Source organism: Parasteatoda tepidariorum, chromosome 1 (assembly GCF_043381705.1).
Source record: "Parasteatoda tepidariorum isolate YZ-2023 chromosome 1, CAS_Ptep_4.0, whole genome shotgun sequence".
In the NCBI taxonomy this organism is placed as follows: Eukaryota; Metazoa; Arthropoda; class Arachnida; order Araneae; family Theridiidae; genus Parasteatoda; species Parasteatoda tepidariorum.
In genome coordinates, this window is record NC_092204.1 from 26,177,882 (window position 1) to 26,196,923 (window position 19,042).

The 19,042-nt window shown below is 28.9% G+C and overlaps 1 protein-coding gene across 7 annotated transcripts in view; it reads left to right on the top strand.

Annotated features, from left to right (window-relative positions):
- The window catches only part of LOC107442573 (serine/threonine-protein kinase Nek8), a 53,575-nt gene extending 34,851 nt beyond the window's left edge, over positions 1-18,724 (top strand). For 2 of the 7 annotated variants that reach the window (XM_071177734.1, XM_043052620.2), the window contains 8 exons: positions 2,599-2,748; positions 5,614-5,680; positions 7,785-8,004; positions 9,519-9,612; positions 11,072-11,150; positions 12,668-12,773; positions 15,622-15,723; positions 18,549-18,724. In XM_071177734.1, coding sequence (XP_071033835.1) covers positions 2,599-2,748; positions 5,614-5,680; positions 7,785-8,004; positions 9,519-9,612; positions 11,072-11,150; positions 12,668-12,773; positions 15,622-15,723; positions 18,549-18,665 — 935 coding nt within the window. In that variant the 3' untranslated portion in view covers positions 18,666-18,724. Of the gene's footprint in view, positions 1-2,598; positions 2,749-5,613; positions 5,681-7,784; positions 8,005-9,518; positions 9,613-11,071; positions 11,151-12,667; positions 12,774-15,621; positions 15,724-16,732; positions 16,835-18,548 lie in introns of those variants that run through there. The other 5 variants (XM_043052621.2, XM_071177737.1, XR_011636179.1 and 2 more) reach the window with 4 other exon arrangements.
- The last annotated feature ends 318 nt before the right edge of the window (positions 18,725-19,042 follow it).

The window sequence follows — 19,042 nt, forward strand, 5'->3', positions numbered from 1 at the left end:
AGAATATTTTTGTAAAACTAACATTTCATTTTTTTCTTCAAATACATTTGTTTTTTTTTCCCTCCCCAAATTAATTTTTCCCTTTAATTTTAAGTATATCATGAAATATTTCATTCGGGGAAAAAATTCATATGAAACTTTTTGAGTGATATGTAAAAATTTTTAGAATTTATTTAAGATAATCTGATGAATTATCTCAAAATAATTCTAAAAACTTTGATGTAAGTAACTTCTTGATGTAAGTTTAATTCTGACCTTCCTTACTTATCGTTAAGCATCATAAAATGTTTCAACTTAAAAATATCTCAAATTAAGTTTGAAAATTTTACATAAAATAGTTCAAATTTTTCCATTGCATTGCTTGTCATTTTAGTTATCTTAAAACAGTTTTTCGTTTCTCAGCCGCAAATCCAGGGCTCTATTTTTAAACCAGGCAAAGTTGACTCAGCTTTTAATCCCTTGTGTGGGTTGATAAAATTCCAAGCATGCTTGGGAACTAAATACTGAGGGTTATGCATTAAAATGGCTATCTAACCAGAACATCTGCTAAGAAAAATTACAAGAAAAATTAATTCACTTCTTTTCTAAATAATTGGATATAAATTATACTAGAACCTTGATCAATTGTTTCTTATGGGACCATTCATTGCAAACAATAGATATGGAGAGGTGACGAATGCAGGTCAAGATAAAAAGTCCACTGGTGACTTAAACATTTAGGAAAAGTAATGGATTTGAAATTTATAATTTAAAAAATAATTTTTATTATAAAAAGATATGTACTTCATCGGAAAATATTTACATTGCAAAACAAAGAGGAATAAACACATTTATTTATCTTAAATATTTGGAACTTTTGATTTGAGCACACTAGTTTTTCTCATTGCAAACTATGAATTTTCAAAATTTGTAACAGATTGCTATTCTTATGAATGCAGAAGGTTATAGTTTGTTTCACCATCTTTATCACTATCATTTTTATCAGTATATCTCCTGCAACCATTCACAGTACCACAAGTTTAAGATGTTTTCCCAAACTGTGACAAATCCTCATTTTTCTGCATCATTAGCAACAAGATTTAGTATTTTTCTTTGCAAAATAACTTCAATATTTTTTAAAGTGTCAGCGAAATTTCTGAATGATAGATGTGGGTATCTGCTAGTTTCAGATACAATCTAAACGTATTATCAGCATTATAAGTACAGAATTTGTGATTTGGACCTTTACAGCAATACAATACATACAAAAAGACCAAATATGCGAGAATCATGGACCAAGGTTTAACAGTAATTTTTTGAGAAGCCTTTCCAGAATTATCCAGATAAGGACTAACATTCTCGAATTTGTCATGGCAATTTTTCTTAAAGAATAACATAGCAAAATAAACTGGATTAAAATATTAGTATTACTAAAAATATAGTTTGTATGCTGGGCAGCAAATTTGTATAAAACTTCAAATTTATGATTAATTTATAAAATTATGCCAGCATCAGTTCATGATTGCATTAAGGGATTTACAAAAAAGCAAAATTTCTTAGAACCAGGATCAATTTTCAAAAACAAGCATGTTGTAGAATGGAAAACAATGCAGCAGCTCTCTGCTTTTGCATTAAACTTTACTATAACATTGGGTGCTAGCCATGATTTTTGAAGTGGTCTGGCATCTATCTTTTTAGACTTCTAACAGCCTTAATGTCATTTTGGTGCAATCGAGTTTTATGTTTTGATATAATTTCATAATTTAATAATCACTTGACTTTTCAAATAATAACCTTTTAGTTGCATATAAATTTTATTATAAAACCTCTTCTATTTTAAGAAAGTTGTTTTTAAAGGACTTTCCATATTTCAAGGTTCATTTAAAGATTTGAGGAGACAAAGTGAAGCAAACAAAATATTAAAACTCAATAAAACATTTTTCCAAAAATTACAATAAATGATTAAATGGATATCTGATTGTTCACCGTGCTTTTTTGCACCAATTAATTTTATTTTATAACCGTCGTTGAACAGCCGACCCAAATTTTGAGTTTACTGCTACTAATGTTCTTCTCCATAGCCTTGTAATCTTAAACCCAATCCAGAAAACTGGGGAACAAGTGAATGAAGTATTGGTTGAAATTTGCCTTCATGGAGGACTTTTTGATGGAACTAACCCACATTTACGTTACCTGGAGAGGAAGACCGCGAGAACCTCCCAAGGTTAGTCTAATGGCAAAGGGACTGTTACCCATGATCCCTCTACCACTGAGGGTATTTTACAACAGCACTATGTTTGGTATGAGCCGATTGCAGATTATTGTATTGATCAGCCATTGCTGGGATTCGAACCCAGTTCACCTCATTTGTTGACAAACGCTCTCTGAATCACCACGACTTGCACCAATTAATAATCTAAATCTAAACAAAAAACAACAAAAAAATTCTATTTACTCAAGCAGTTATCTGAGAGTTATTTATAACATGATCTTATCTGAGAGTTACATATCATCTTTCATTGCCAACTATATTGTGAGAATTCATGACTCAATATTTAATTTAGCATCATATCTTTCAGTAGGTGATATCAAAACTTGTTTTTTTAATATTTATTGAAGGGGTGAGCAATAGTCCTCTTATGACAGAAATTGAAAGAATTGGACCAGACTCTCCCATAATACAAGTCAAAACACCAGATGCTCCCAGCTCTAGGTCACCTTCATCTTCCATTTCCAGCAGTAAATCTGTCTTCTCATCTCATGGTGATGGTAAGCAATTAAAAAGATTATAAATATATGTTCCAACAAGGTTTGTTGAGTGACTGTAAGGGGCTGTAAACTTTTATTAACTGCCAAAAGTTAGTGATAGTTACTTTATATATAGGGAGAAATATTAGAGTTAGATTAGAGAGAGATGTTAGAGTTTTATTTTATATAGAGAGAGAAATTAGAGTATTATTTTTCATTAAAAAAAAATATAAATTTATGTTCCAAGAACTTTTAATAACTGCCAAAATTAGTGGTAGTTACTTTATAGAGAAAGGGAGATATTAGAATTTTATTTCCTAGAGAGAGAACTTAGAGTTTTATTTTTCATTAAAAAGAGTATAAATATATGTTCCAAGAAGGTTTTTATTGAGTGACTATTAGGGGTAGGGGCGAATAAGCAAAAGTTTTTCAGATCGATTTTTAATAACTGTCAAAAGGTAGTGGTAATTACTTTATAGAGAAAAAAATATTGGTTATTATCTCGAAGGGGGTGTTGCTGCAACATAGTTTTATTTTTTATTTGATATTTCATGATCTTGTCATCAAAAGTGATACTTTAATTTTATAGCCTGTATTTTTCTGAGGAAATGTTTATGTAATAAAAAAATATTTATTGTCATGCTTGATCAAAGTTCAACAAGGCTAGAAAAGTGACTGCAGCATCTGCTTACATTTCACAAATTTTTATTTTTATTTTACAAAAGGAGGAAGTATACCCACAAAATGGTAATGTATATCAGCAGAGCCATGGTGGCTCAGGGGATATAGCATTCGCCTTCCAGTGAGGTGAAACAGGCTCAAATCCCAGTGATGGCTGGTTGAAACGAATTCCGCACCCGACTGGCACCAATGACAGTGTTGACGTAATATATCCTCAGTGGTAGACAGATCATGGGTTAAAGTCCCCTTGCTGTTGGGCTAACAGTGGGAGGTTCTCATAGTTTTCCTCTCCATGTAACGTAAAAGCGGGTTAGTTCCATCAAAAAGTCCTCCACCAGAGCAAATTTCTCCCAATACTTGATCCAGGAGTTCCCTTGTCTTCTGGATTTGGTTCAAAATTTCAAGGCAACATTAGTAGTCGTAAACCCAAAAATTGGGTTGGCTGTTCAATGACAGTTATAAAATGCATATCACCCATTTTTATGATAATTATTTAATATGCTCGTGATACACGTACTCTTTGCAGTAAAATAGAGGCAATAAAATTAGTTAAAAGTATTAGTTTTGTGAAGAAAAAAAAACTTGATAGCAACTTGAGGGGGTGATATAGAGCCTGATATATGTCAAGTAGAGCCTGATAATTGTCACATTTTGCGCATGAACTAACCATCACCCAAAAACAACTTTTGACTGCTATTTCAAAGACAATATGAATTTTTTTCCTCCATCACTTTTTTCTGGAAGTAGGGAAAACATGACATTGTCACAGAATTTGAAAATATTACTGGAAAAGCTCAAGGAAATTTATGATTTACTTTGAAAGTTACTTTAGTATTATCAATTATCAGTATTGTTTAACATGAAGTCATATTTATTTCTTCAAATGATTCACTGAGCATGTTTCAATTACTTGTTAGTCATTTCATTCAATGTATAGTTAATCAAAGCTTATGAAAGAACTTTTTCTGTGAAACTATAATTTAATATTTTAATAGAAATTATGAGGGTTAATATTTTAATAGAAATTATAAGGATTAATTTTTTTAATATAAATTATCATTTAGTTTGTTTTATATCATTAAACAATGTTATTTTAATATTTTTAGCTTAAAACAAAGTAGTTATTAAATTTTTAAAAAAAATTCGTATTTCTATGAAAATTCTTAGAACACACATATCAATTTCAACTGTAAGTTTTTAAGTTATGTTCGACAACTAGATCAGAATGTTCCTTTCTTTTATAATATACATTGTACATAATAGCAGATCAATTAGCAAATATGAGGTCAAGCTTGTGAACCAATATGTATTATTGCCTAAAGATAAATTACAGACCTTTGCCAAGAACTCATTAGTGTAGCTCTAGAGATAAAGAATATACATAGGTGAAGAAGTTTTGCTTCCATAAACATAATGTAAACTAGTATCCTCTGGTTAGGCGTGGTCTTCACGTATAAAGGGAAAAAACAACATTTAGTGGCTCAACAGCAGAAGTTCTTGAAACGGTTTGCACCCTCCTCTCCTCCCAACCGCTACTGGGGTTGAGAAGGAGAAAAAAGTTCTTTTTTTATTTATTGTTGGTTTATTCTGTATTTTTATACTATTGGTAAACAATACTGTACTATTAATTAAAATATTTCTTTGAGAATGCATTTATATCATCCATGTTGATTAAATCTGCTAACACATTTTGACAAAGAAAGAAAGAATAAAATGGCGGTTAGCGGGAAGTAGCGTACCAAACCATGCATGTAGATTTATTCAACAACCGGTTCACAGATGGCGTATCGCCTGATTGTCTTTGCTTCTTATGCGCATGGGCTGGATCTTAGTTGAAATGACGTGCTGCTAAATCTGAGTATGTTACTCACCCTGTAATTGTTTTTCTGGTATAGTGTACCACACCGAGTAGTTCCCTGCATTAGTTATGTATTCGAAGAGCTGAACTTTTTCTCCTTTCAATATGTTTTGCTTGAGAGTTGTTCATGGTCAAATTTTTTTATCTTTCTTTTATACAGCTAGTTGGATTTTCAATTTTTTAATGTGCATTTTTCTTTTTCTTCAATTTTCCAAAAATTGTAAAGATGTGTATTAAAAGCATTTAAGACAAAACTATTTTTTGAATAGTAATACTAATTATAAACATTACATAATAATATCTTTTGAGTATTTGCATTGTTTTACATATGTAATCTATTCACTCAGATGATGGTTTGGCTGATTCTTGCATTGGAAGAAAAGACTTTGTTTTGAATCCAAAAGAAATTTTGGCGTGAGTATAACAAGATTCATGATAATTTTCATTACTTTTAATTTTACTTTTTTTTTTTAATGGCTTTCGGCATTTAGATAGTCAAAAGCTTATACATATCTTTTAAAGTATTAAATTTTTTTCTGATTTTAATTGTTTTAAGCTTAAAGCAGGCACTTTAATCCATTTTATTAAACAAGAATATAAATTGTATTTATGACTTTGAATTTTCAGAATAAAATTACACCTCTACTTCTTTTTTGTATTTTTTAGAATATTTATAATTTTTTTTTCTGTATTTTTGAAGTCAAAAATTTGCATGACACTAAATTGTAAACAGTATTACTACAACATGTATATTTTAATGTTATTAACTTAACTTAGTATTATGTTAGCTATAAATTTAAGGATACAATATAAATTTAATTGTTGAATAATAACCATACCTGAATTTTCTTTTTATTGTTGAGTTTTCTCCCACTTAATGTATATTTCTTATATTCTAGCTTAATCATTGCTGTAATTTAAAAACAAGATCTATGCTGTAATCTAAAAGCAAGTTTCATTAACAATGAAACTAACGCCTAAAACATTTTTTTCAAAGAATTAAAAATAAAATTAAATGAATTAATTTCAGTAATGGTTACAATAAATTAAAAATCATTCAGATTAAATATTTCTAAATGAATCAATTCATCAATCATGTTAATCAATCGTGTTAAGTTTAATAGAACATGAACTACAATCAGTTTCTGTGTCATTGAACTCAACTTAAACAGCACATACAATGTAAACAAACAGAAAAGAACCCACTTATAATGATTCTGCATTTATTTAGATTTTGAATTTAACTGAAAAAATGATTTTGTTTGATAAATTTTTAACGTAGTTATATTAAATTTTCCCCTTAACGTCCGGCAGGTGGCCCAGCGCTGCAACTGTTGTGTCTGTTTTGTTTTTGCAAATGTAAGAGAGCGTAGAGGTGCGAGCAAATGAGCCTGTGCAATTATGATATCTGTAAATATTGTTGTAAATAAATAATTAATATCATTAAGCTCTTACTTCCTGTCCCCCCCCCCAAACGAGTTACTCGACACCTGAACAAATGTTGTGATTACAACAGTTATAATGTATAATGTGCTCTTTTAGTGAGCAGTTTTTAATGAAGGAAATAATTTATCAATATGAGAAATAATAAAAACCATTTAAAAATGCTCTACTAATCATCCAACATTATTAAACGCCTTTTGGGACGTAATTATTGTGAAATAGGTTTTGGCGTAATTCCGAAAAAGACTTATTGTTTTTCAAATTTTATTGAACTGCTAGTGCAATCTTCAGAAAAAGGGAACAAAATTAAGGAATGAGCTAAGATGAGAATCCAATGAAACAAAATTTTGTAAAACGAAACAATCAACCTAAGATAAATTTGTTTTAATTTTTCGATAAAGCAAGTTACGTTTGTTGTTTTTTATGTTTAGATTTTTTTGTTACAAGTGTGAATTCAGATTTAATAAGCGATCGGATTTAGTGTTCGTTTTCCTGAGCTCTTTGTAAATATAGTTCCTGTACTGTGAACTTATTTTCATTTTTTTAAACATTTTATTGTATTTAACATTGTAAGCCTGTTCATCATTTCCTGAGCTCTTTGTGAAATATGGTTCCTATACTGAACCCATTCTCCTTTTTTTTAAATTTTTTTTATATGTTTAGTGTATTTCAGATTGTTTCATCATTTCCTGAGCTTGGAAATATGGTTCCTATACTGAACCTATTTTCTTTTAATTCATATTTTATTGTATTTTAGATTGTATGCCTGTTTATCATTTCCTGAGCTCTTTGTGAAATATGGTTCCTATACTGAATCTATTTTCATTTCTTTTAAAATTTTATATTTTTATTGTATTTTAGATATTGTATTTCAGATTGTTTCATCATTTCCTGAGCTTGGAAATATGGTTCCTATACTAAACCTATTTTCTTTCTTTTTTTTTTAAATTCATATTTTATTGTATTTTAGATTGTATGCCTGTTTATCATTTCCTGAGCTCTTTGTGAAATATGGTTCCCATACTGAATCTATTTTCATTTCTTTTAAAATGTTATATTTTTTATTGTATTTTAGATTGTATGCTTCTCCTGCGCAGATAGGGAGGGGAGAAGTGGTGAGCTTAGCCAATGTGTATTGCTGTGGAATGCAGGTGTATCTTGTTGTTGATACAACCGCTCCCCTACCTCGTTCTAACAAAAGAACAAATTCTGCACCCTCTAAAGCTATGAATGCAGCACCTTTGGTACCATCTGAATCAAAACCATCTCTATCTGAAGAAGATAGCTTGGGGCCGGTAAGAAATTTTTCTTCAAAAATATATTGTTTACTTTTCAAGCATTAGATTATAAAATTTTTATAACTCTCTTTTAAAATTTTCATTAACGTAGTTTTAGTATTTGAAAAATAATTTTCTTTTAAAATTAAAATAATTGTTTGGCAGAGTGGCATTATCATGAAGTGTAATTTTTTTTTTTTATCAAAACATATGCGGATTTTTAATGTATGTATTAAATCTACCTAAGTCAGATATATTTAGTTTTAAATTACTGCCATCTTTATCTGAAGAAGATAGCTTGGGGCTGGTAAGAAATGGTTTCTTCAAAAATGTATTGTTTACTATCAAGCATTAGATTATAAAATTTTTATAACTATCTTTTAAAATTTTCATTAACGTAGTTTTAGTATTTGAAAAATAATTTTCTTTTAAAATTAAAACAATTGTTTGGCAGAGTGGCATTATCACGAAAAGTAGTTTTTTTTTTTTATCAAAACATATGCGACTTTTTAAGGTATGTATTAAATCTACTTAAGTCAGATATATTTAGTTTTAAATTACTGCCTAAAAACTAGCATCATGGAATTGAAGTTAAATTATATTTGTTTTTGATGTGTTGGTTTTTTTACAATGTCAAGCTATTTTGTAGTTAAGCAAGGAAAATAAAAATGTGAAATCATTCGTTTGCTCTGTACACAAAAGTTTGGACACTTTAAATCAATCGCTTCAGCAGGAATGGGAAGGATTAAAGGTCTTGTGGCCCATTACTGAAAAATTCAATAAGTGTTTGTGAATCAGTAAAAAGTGGTCCCTTTGAAACCAATTACACTTTTTGTTGGTAGAAGTCTTTTCTTATCATTATTTGCTATATTTTGTAAATTTATTTATTTTTAATAAAGTAATATTAAAAATTGTTTGCCTGAGTTATTTTGCCACACCCTATAATTTAACTACCTTTGAAAAATTTTGAATTGAAAGATAAATAAGTTTTGTACATAAATTTGAGTAATTTTAAATCCTAAAATTTGAAAGGAATCTGTCAAATAGTTCTCGATTAATAAAATCTTTAAATTGTGACTTCTTTAAGATAATGTAATGTGCAAAAAGTGAAATTATTATTTAAGAAACCAAACTTATAACTTTCTAAACTATTGGGAAAATTTTATCCAGTTTGTTGCTACCCCAACGATTTTTAAGATTAAGAATCCAAATCCGTCTACAACAAAAAAAATCAAATAAAGAACGTTTTTGTTTCTGGTTTTGTAACTTAAAATATAGTTGGCACTGATTTATGAGCACATACATGTTAAGACCCTTGAGCTTTTCTTTTACTTTTAAAATTGAGTATTAGTATGTAAAAATTCGATTATTGCATCAAAAATTATAAATGTGTTCACTTTTATTTTTGCCCATGGTACATTTTGCTTAAGAACTTTATAGATTATGCCTAAATGAAGGTCATAAATAAATCAAACCAAGTATACTCTTTGCTTAAAATATTATTTTTCATTTATTCCTTCTTCCTTGAACAGATTCCAGAGTGGCTCAAAATGGAGTTAGCCAATGCTGTTCAGACAAATACAATCTCAAAGAATTTCACAACTGCAAATACTGGGGATGCTGCAAGTACTTTAATTTTTATTATTTTTTAAAAGTGTTTTATTCATTTCCTTTGCATGCAAAACAAAATATATTTTAGAGATGACTAAGCATGTTATAAAGTCACTGAACATAAGTTGAAAGATGAAAAAATAGAATAATGTGCCGCATTGAAGAAAATAATTATGGTTAGTTCATACATTCTAATTTTCTGGTGCAATGACGAACCAGAGAGTGACAGATGTTGATTCCAAGTACTCAGAGAAGGGAAGACAGCAGTGGTGGTTGAATGTAATGAAAAGTAAATAAATTTACATTGAAATTAGAAAATGAGATTTACCAAATTATGGTACATGAGCCGCGATGGCTCAGGGGATAGAGCGTTCGCCTTCCAATGAGGCGAACCGGGTTCGAATCCAAGTCCATACGAATTCCGCATCCGGCTTGCACCGACCACAGTGCTGACGCAAAATATCCTCAGTGGTAGACGGATCATGGGTTAGAGTCTCCTTGCCATCATGCTAACCGTGGGAAGTTCTCGTGGTCTTCCTCTCCATGTAACGCAAATACGGGTTAGCACCGTCAAGAAGTCCTCCACGAAGGCAAATTTCTCCCAATACTCAGTCCAGGAATTCCCTTTTCTTCTGGATTGGGTTCGAAATTACAAGGTTACGGAGTTGAACATTAGTAGTCATAAACCCATAAAACGGGGTCAGCTGTTCAACGACGGTTATAAAATATTTAAAAAAAACTATGGTACATGAGCCATGATGGCTCAGGGGATAGAATTCTCATACATGTTTGAATCCGGCTCACAGCAACTACAGTGATGAAGTAAAATATACTCAGTGGTAAATGAATCATGGGTTAGAGTTCCCTTGCCATCAAGCTAACCATGAAACATTTTCGTGGTTTCCCTCTACATGTAACACAAATGCAGGTTATTTCATCAAAAAGTCCTCCGCGAAGGTAAATTTCTCCCAGTACTTGATCCAGGAGCTTGTCTTTTGCATTGGGTTCAAAATTATAAGACTAAAGAGTTGAACATCGGTAGGCGTAAACTCAAAATTTGGTCAGCTACCAAATGTCAGTTACAAAAAAAAGAATGTTTCATTGCCAATTTTTTTTAATAGTCACATTACAAATATATTTAAAGTGCTAAATTCTTACACGCTTAATACTTATTGCTTTGAAGAAATATTTGTATGAGTTTTTGTTTTTTATTATCTCAGCATTTTTTTTAAAATTTAAACTAGTGGTTTTAAAAATAGTACATTCCATCACTATATACTCCCTGGCTCATTGTTGCTCCAAGAAATTAGAAAACACCATAGATCAGATAGCCACTGTGGCTTTGATTAATATGGTAAAACAACAGAAGCATTAGTTACCATCCATTTGTATGTCTTGACAAAGCATATTGCATTAATTGTGCTGGAGGTGTAGCTAATTTTAGTTTTTTTTCTTCTTCTCCCTTCTATTTAAGAGTCACATAGGCATGCAGTTGGGGAGACAAAGCAGGGACACAAATCCCATTCTCAACATTCAGAAAGCATCACTGTGCAGTAAGTTTAATTTCTAAGTTTATACATTTTCTTTCAGTCTTAGAAAGGGACATTTGATAATCAATTTCTATGCTTCTTACATATATTTATTTATATTATAACAATATTATGCATTAAAAATATTACAATAATTAAATTTATAATTAAAACAAAATAGGCCATCATCACTGGTTCTTTGTTAATATTTTTTGTGTGATTTAACGACGATTCTAAGTTAGCTTTCCATATTTTAATTGGATTTCATACCGCAGGAGAAACTTTTCATGGCGAATTCAGTTTAGCCCCCATTGGTTTTTTAGAATTTAAAATTTTGAAAAAAGGGAGTTTGAAAACAGTTTTTCTGTATTTGAAATTTCATGGTTTACCTAAAATCAGTTTTTCTATATTTTAAATTACTTGGGTGGGTGGAAGAGAACTTGCCATGAAGGGTTTGTTTTCTCTTTGAATATAGCATCCTCTTAACTCTATCAAACTGGGTGTCGAGGAAATGACCGCTGATTTTAAAAATCAATAAAAGCAACTTGAACAGAGATAGAAATGTATGGTTTACTGTGGTTCATTTAGAAAATGAGGTGCAAATGGCACTGACTTGAGAAATTATTAAATAATATTCTTTGCTGCACCATTCCTACTGAGAATGGGCCACATTGTTGCTGCATTTGATTATTTTAAAAACATTGTTAAATAATTTTTCTCACTTTGCATCACTTTTTGTTAGCAAACATTGTAGCTAATTATGAATATTTTGCAGAATAAATATTCTGGTTTCCTAATCGAAATGAAGCATAGTTTACATTTCTTCAGTAAAACCTGTTTAGTAAAAGAATTGTTCACTTGTGGTGCACTGTTTTGGTATAAGGATGAGTTTTTTTTTATTTCTTGTATCATGCTAATTTTATGTATTTCTTATATATTACCAATCAAAATATAAATAAATGTAATTTTAAAATTTTTTTTTTTTACATGATTCAAAAATTTTATCTAGAAAATATATCAAAAGAAAAGAAATCACAATTTATTATATAATACTATTAAACTGATTAGTTTAAGAAAAAAAACAATTATACATATTTTGTTAGTGCTTTTTGTATGAAAGTAAAGTATTCCAGCAGCAACCTGCTGTGGGTCAGCGTGGGGGTTGTGCAGGTTAAGGCTCGATTTTTGTATACCAGGTATTTATAATAAACAATTTCTTAAAATATTAAATGAACAATTAGAAAACTTATCCTTGATTCATTTCCACATCTTAAAATTGCTTTTTAATGTATTTACAATCTATTTGTTATAACTATTTTTTATTGTTGCTTGGATAACAAAAAACTCCACAATAATACCAATAGATAATATTTGTTAAAGTATAATATTTGTTAAATATTCCATTTGTTAATGAATATTCTATCAGTCTGATTGTATGCAAATATATTTGTATGATTTTTAACATTATTTAATTAATCAAATCTTCTCTCTAATTATCCATTTCTGTAATATTAATAATAAAATCGACAAATTATTTCTAGGCCTGTTTCATCTCACCCAAATAGAATAATTTCCGATGAAAACAAAAACAATGGACTGTCTCAGTTTCAGAAAGATGTCAACAGGAATAACAACTCTGTTCATAATGTAAGTTTATTAAAATGGTTTCAGATAACAATTATGAACTTGTAATTTTATTTAAGAATCAAACTACTTATCAAATTAAACTAACTATTCAAAAGTTCATTCTTTATACATTGTTTCATTTGATGTATTCAGTTTGCTAAAAAATGTATAACTCTTTTAAAAAAATTGTCGAGAAATTCAAATGATCATGTACCATTTTCCCCTCTTTAAATACTAATAATTATCATAAAGACTTTCATTTTCACAATATGGCTAAAAAGAATTTTTTTTTTTTTTTTGTAATTTTAGACTAAAATAAATAAAAATACATATTTGTTTATTTTTTAAACGCAAATTACATGACTTCCCACATAATATTAAATTAAATTGTATACAGTGGTCCCCACTTAATCGCAGATCAGATAATCGAATAACCTGCTCATACGAATCAAATTAATGACACCAAATAATTTTATACGAAACTAATGTTAAATTTCCTAGTTTGAATGGATATTTGTTGTTTCTAGTCCTTCCTTAATTGCATAAAGAAATAGTACTGAAATGAAAAAATCTGCTTATTTTTAAGAAATGTTTCACCAGCTAAAATGGAATTTCTGTTTTTCAGTTAAGAAGATAAGAATACAATAGGTGTTCACTTAAATAGCATACCTGCTAACATTGAAGAAATAAAATAATGGAGATTTTACTAGCAACATTTTTTAGGCTATGAATAAATTTTTGATAAATTATGGATAATCATGTAAGTCAAAAAGAGAAATTCAAAATTAGAAATAAAATAAGCACTTACATTTAGCGAAGTAAAAAACATGTAAATAAATCTTAACCTAAAGAAGATCTTTTTAAATCATTGTTTATCATTACTTGAACTATTAACACTCAATATACTGCAGTACTGGCAATAGCACCATCTGTTGGAATAATAAGAATCCATAAGAAGCATTTTTGCCGTCAGTAGATAATTTATCTCCAAATTTTTCATTTTAAATTTCTTCAAAAAATATGGAGAAATTTGAGAATATACGGATAAATCGGAGATAGTCTTAAAATATAGGAGTCTTCGTTAAAAAACAGGAGACTTGACAGGTATGAAATAGGGACTTCCTGATCATTTGGTGCTCTTAACAGGTGTTAGGAGTATAGCTCTTACTGGCAATTATACATTGGAATGAATAAAGGGTGTTTTATCCCTCTTTACTTACTTCACTTACACATCATTTAGAATGTGAAAAGGTACAGAGTGATTTGTTTCACATTGAAAACTTATGGTCCCCTCCTGGTGTGCTATTAGCTTTGATAAGAACAAGTCTCAAAAACCTAACAAACTAATATACAGTGTGTCTTTCTCTAAAGTACAATAATCATAGCTTACTCCTGTGAATACAAAATGAGCGTAAAAAGGAACGGTTTGAAATAATTGAGAGAGAAAATAGAAGTTTTGGAAGAAATAAATTTTTAAAATCCCGAACTGAAATAGCAAATTAGTTTAAAATTTCTAAAGTCTTGAGGATGAAAAAAAAAAATCTTAAAGTATTCGAAAGGAATACGCAAGTCATTAAAGCTATAATAAAAAAAGAAACAGCAAATCGAATTTTGATAAATTGACAAAATAAAAGGGTATACAAATTGTCTTCAAGTACAGAATTTTTCGAAAGGAACAAGATAATATCATAGTATCTGTATTGTTTTTTTCATTAGCCTAAATTTATTTTTATTAAATAACATTAATATTTCATAATACTAATACAGACAATCTAAATTTTAATTGTTTATTGATTACAAAATTGGGTTTATTTATAAATCAAAACACTATACTATGCATTGGATATCATTAAAAAGTAAAATTTTGCATAAATTAAGCATTTAAAATGATTAATGCACACCCCTTTTACTCGAATAACCCACTTAATTAAATAGTGTTGGTTGGAATCAATGGTATTACTTTAAGGGTAGACTTTACATATATTTTATGACTCGTTTACATTGCTGTGGTTTCTGATACTTGATGCAACTTTTTCCAAATTTGTATACCCAAACTTATTCATTTTTCAAAAAGATATTAATTTCAAATAGCATGCTTAATAATTTGTTTAACTGATAAGATACTTTTTTTAAACATTTATATTGTCTAACTAATTATCGATGGGTATAAGTCTACATCAAGGTAAACTGTGTAATAATTGTTCAGTTACATCAATAAGTAATTTATTATTTTATTTATAAAAGTAAGTTGTAGCATGGTCGTGACTAAAACCAATTCAGAGAAAAAAAATTTCCTAAATTATATAAATAATTTTGATAGAATGCTACTTCTTAGAATTTCCAACTGACAGATGTGAATTAGAATTCCCTTCTCATTTTCCATGTTATTAAGACATTTTTGTTTTAATAAGAAAAAGAATTATCATACTAGATTCCACAGAAAACATTTTATATTTTATTGCATTTTCCATGAACTACCTAATTATTTTATTATGATTCTCCTTTTTCGCTTAAGAATTCTTTACTTCAACTATAATAAAAATGTCACTTCATACGGAACAACTCAATGATTTTCTTTTATTGATTCATTTATAAGATTCAACACCAAATTTTACAATTGAGGGCCATTGTAAATGATTTTATTACCTACATTTATTTTGTTATTTAACTATGCTTTGATGATTATAATTGTTGTCATTTAAAAGTGATTATAGGACATAAGGCATGCTATATATCTGCTAAATAAAGCTGCAATATAGAAAAAGTTTCATACATTTTACAGAATATTATCAATATAAAAAATATTCCTTTTTAAAGTTTATTATGATTATATGCCTCAATAAAAAGTTACGTTTATACTTCTTTATAGGTTCGAGAAAAGGAACTAGAAAATGAGATTGTAAAACTAAAGGAAGAATTAAAAAAATATAAAGATATGCCAAATAAAAACTCTCGTTTTCAGGAAGAAGAAGTAAGTAGTGATCTTTACTGGAAATATTTTGTTGCACTGTTTAGATTTTATCATTTTTTTCTAGAAGACTTTTCAAACTATAATCAGGCTTTAGTCTTTATCTTTACAATATTTATAACCTGCTAATTTATTATTATTTAAAACAGAATTAACGATGTAAAATGATCTCATTAAATCAACAATGCCATCCAGTCATTGGACTGCACTTTCACTAATTGTGTCTTAGTGGTCCAGAATCCATTCTAATGCAATGTACCTGGCTCTTCCAAAACCATTTAAGGATTTGGCAAGCTTCAATCCAAATAATTTAATTGCGATAAAACAGTTATTTATGATCCTATTTTAATGCAATTTTTGACAATAATTAATAGAAAACATACAATTAAATGNTATAGCATTGTCGTTACTAAAACCAATTTAGAAAAAAAATGTCATAAATTATATAAATAATTTTGATAGAAGGCTAATTCTTAGAATTTCCACCTGACAGATGTGAATTAGAATTCCCTTCTCATTTTTCATGTTCTTAAGAAATTTTTGTTTCAATAAGAAAAATAATTATCATACTAGATTCCACAGAAAACATTTTATATTCTATTGCATTTTCCATAAACTACCTAATTATTTTATTATGATTCTACTTTTTCGCTTAAGAATTCTTTTACTCCAACTATAATGAAAATGTCACTTCATATAGAACAACTCTATTATTTTCTTTTATTGATTCGTTTATAAGATTCAACAGCAAATTTTACAACTGAGTGCCATTGTAAATGATTTTATTACCTACTTTTATTTTGTTATTTAACTATGCTTTGATGATTATAATTGTTGTCATTTAAAAGTGATTATAGGACATAAGGCATGCTATATATCTGCTAAATAAAGCTGCAATATAGAAAAAGTTTCATACATTTTACAAAATATTATCAATATAAAAAATATTCCTTTTTAAAGTTTGTTATGATTATATGCCTCAATAAAATGTTACGTTTATATTTCTTTGTAGGTTCGAGAAAAGGAACTAGAAAATGAAATTGTAAAACTAAAGGAAGAATTAAAAAGATATAAAGATATGCCAAATAAAAACTCTTGTTTTCAGGAAGAAGAAGTAAGTAGTGATCTTTACTGGAAATATTTTGTTGCACTGTTTAGATTTTGTCATGTTTTTCCTAGAAAACTTTTCAAACTATAATCAGGCTTTAATCTATATCTTTTCAATATTTATAACCTACTTCAAATTGATTATTATTTAGAACATAATTGACGATGTAAAATGATCTCATTAAATCAATAATGACATGCAGTCATTGGACTGCACTTTCTCTAATTGTGTCTTAGTGGTTCAGAATCCATTCAAATACAATGTACCTGGCTCTTCCAAAACCATTTAAAGATTTGGCAAGCTTGTCAAGTTACAATCCAAATCATTAAATTGCGATAAAACAGCTATTTATGATCCTATTTGAATGCAATTTTTGACAATAATTAATAGAAAACATACAATTAAATGGAATTAAGACATTTTAGATTATAAAAAAAAGTAAGTTGCGGTTCAAAGGCACACATAATGCGTTCGTCACACATCAGCACTCCTAGACATGTATGACATTTCTGTTTATATTTTACCATACAATTTTAAATGCTTCTGACGTGCCCTTTACCTTTTAAATAATAAATTTAAGAATTCTTTCTTATTCAACTGACAATATATTGTGCACTCCTCCCAGGTCTGTTCAAGATTCTTACCGTCACCCCCACTGAAACAGGACCCACAATTGTTTTTGAAAATGCACATGCTTTTAAATTATTATTTTTATTATAATTTTTAAAAACAAGCAATTAAAAGTAACATAAACAGGGCTGGAAGTCCAGAATATAAAAATTAAGGATGAAATTGCCTCCAAACTTAAGGGCAATTCAAGGATACTGATTCTTGAATGGGAGAAATTTGTACAATTGGAGAAAATAATAAAATGGTTAAGTTGTAGCAAAATATGAAGATTCTCTTGTGTAAAACAGTAGAGTATGATATAGTGATAAGGGGGAGTAGAAAGAGAAATGCTTTTTATATATTTCTCCCACATCGAATGCTTTTTTTGCCATCAAATCAAGGATAATTATCTCTAACACTGGAAGTAGATTAATATTGTAGACGCGCAATGAAGACTTTGTCGTTTATTTTGTAAGTTACAGTACAGACCCCGTTATCCGGAAATCAGAAAACCGGAAAACCAAAAAACCGGAACGAAATGCGATTAGTTTCCCCGCCATTTTTTAACAAAAGAATTTTTTTTTTCCTCATAAGATTTTAGGATTTTTCGTTCTTTTTTGAAAGATGTTTACCTTACCATCATTTTGGAAATAATCATTAATGTATTACTTCATTGTTTTTTCTTCTTTTTAAGATTATTTTAAAATTTTTTTTCCGTTGGGTTTAACTATAAAAAAACGGCTTTTTGTTGCGATTCAGAAAACCGGAAAAATCAGTTATCCGGAATATTGATAGTCCCGATCGTTCCGGAATATCGATGGTCCCTACTGTACTTTGTTTCATGGCATAACATGATTCTTGAATTTAAAATTTCTTCAATTGTTTTTTAGATAAATATTTATTCTTCCTGTTAACTTAAATGAAAATTTGAAAAATCACAAAAATTTCAGGACATTTATTGAAATGCTTAATAATTAAGGATATTTAGGGAAACTTTCTTCTTTTTAAGGACAACTTTGAGTCCTTCATGTAACTAATAGAAAAGGGACTTGCCTTTTAAATCTAAATACCGAAAGTACATTTTAAAATGATTTAATAAATTTTCTTTTAGTTTTTAGATGCAGATTATGAGGAGAGACCTGTATCTAAAAAAAGTGCCTGGTCTAGAAGAGGAAGCAGCCAAGCTTCCAAATCAAAACTTCGCAGCAAAATTTGTGTTTTACAATGACATATTTTATATTCCTAACAAAATTATGTACATAATATCAAATAAATTATTTTCTTTTACATGTGTTTGTTTGTTGACTTGTTACTAAACACCATAGTTTATTTCAAAATTAAACCTTTGTTTTGTAATATTAGTTTTGCACCATCATAACTTGTTCATAATTTTTTTTATTATTAACTCGTTAAATGCCACACTAATTTTACATGGCTTGCCCGACTGGCCAAAATGATTTTTGTGTGTACTATATTATATTAATTTCTTCAAACCATTTTAGTAACAATAATAATATAAAAAAAAATTAAAAGTATTAAGAATTTACTCGAATTATGCGTTTCTAATAACCTTGGCTTCGCTAGTCACCAGTAACCACATTCAAC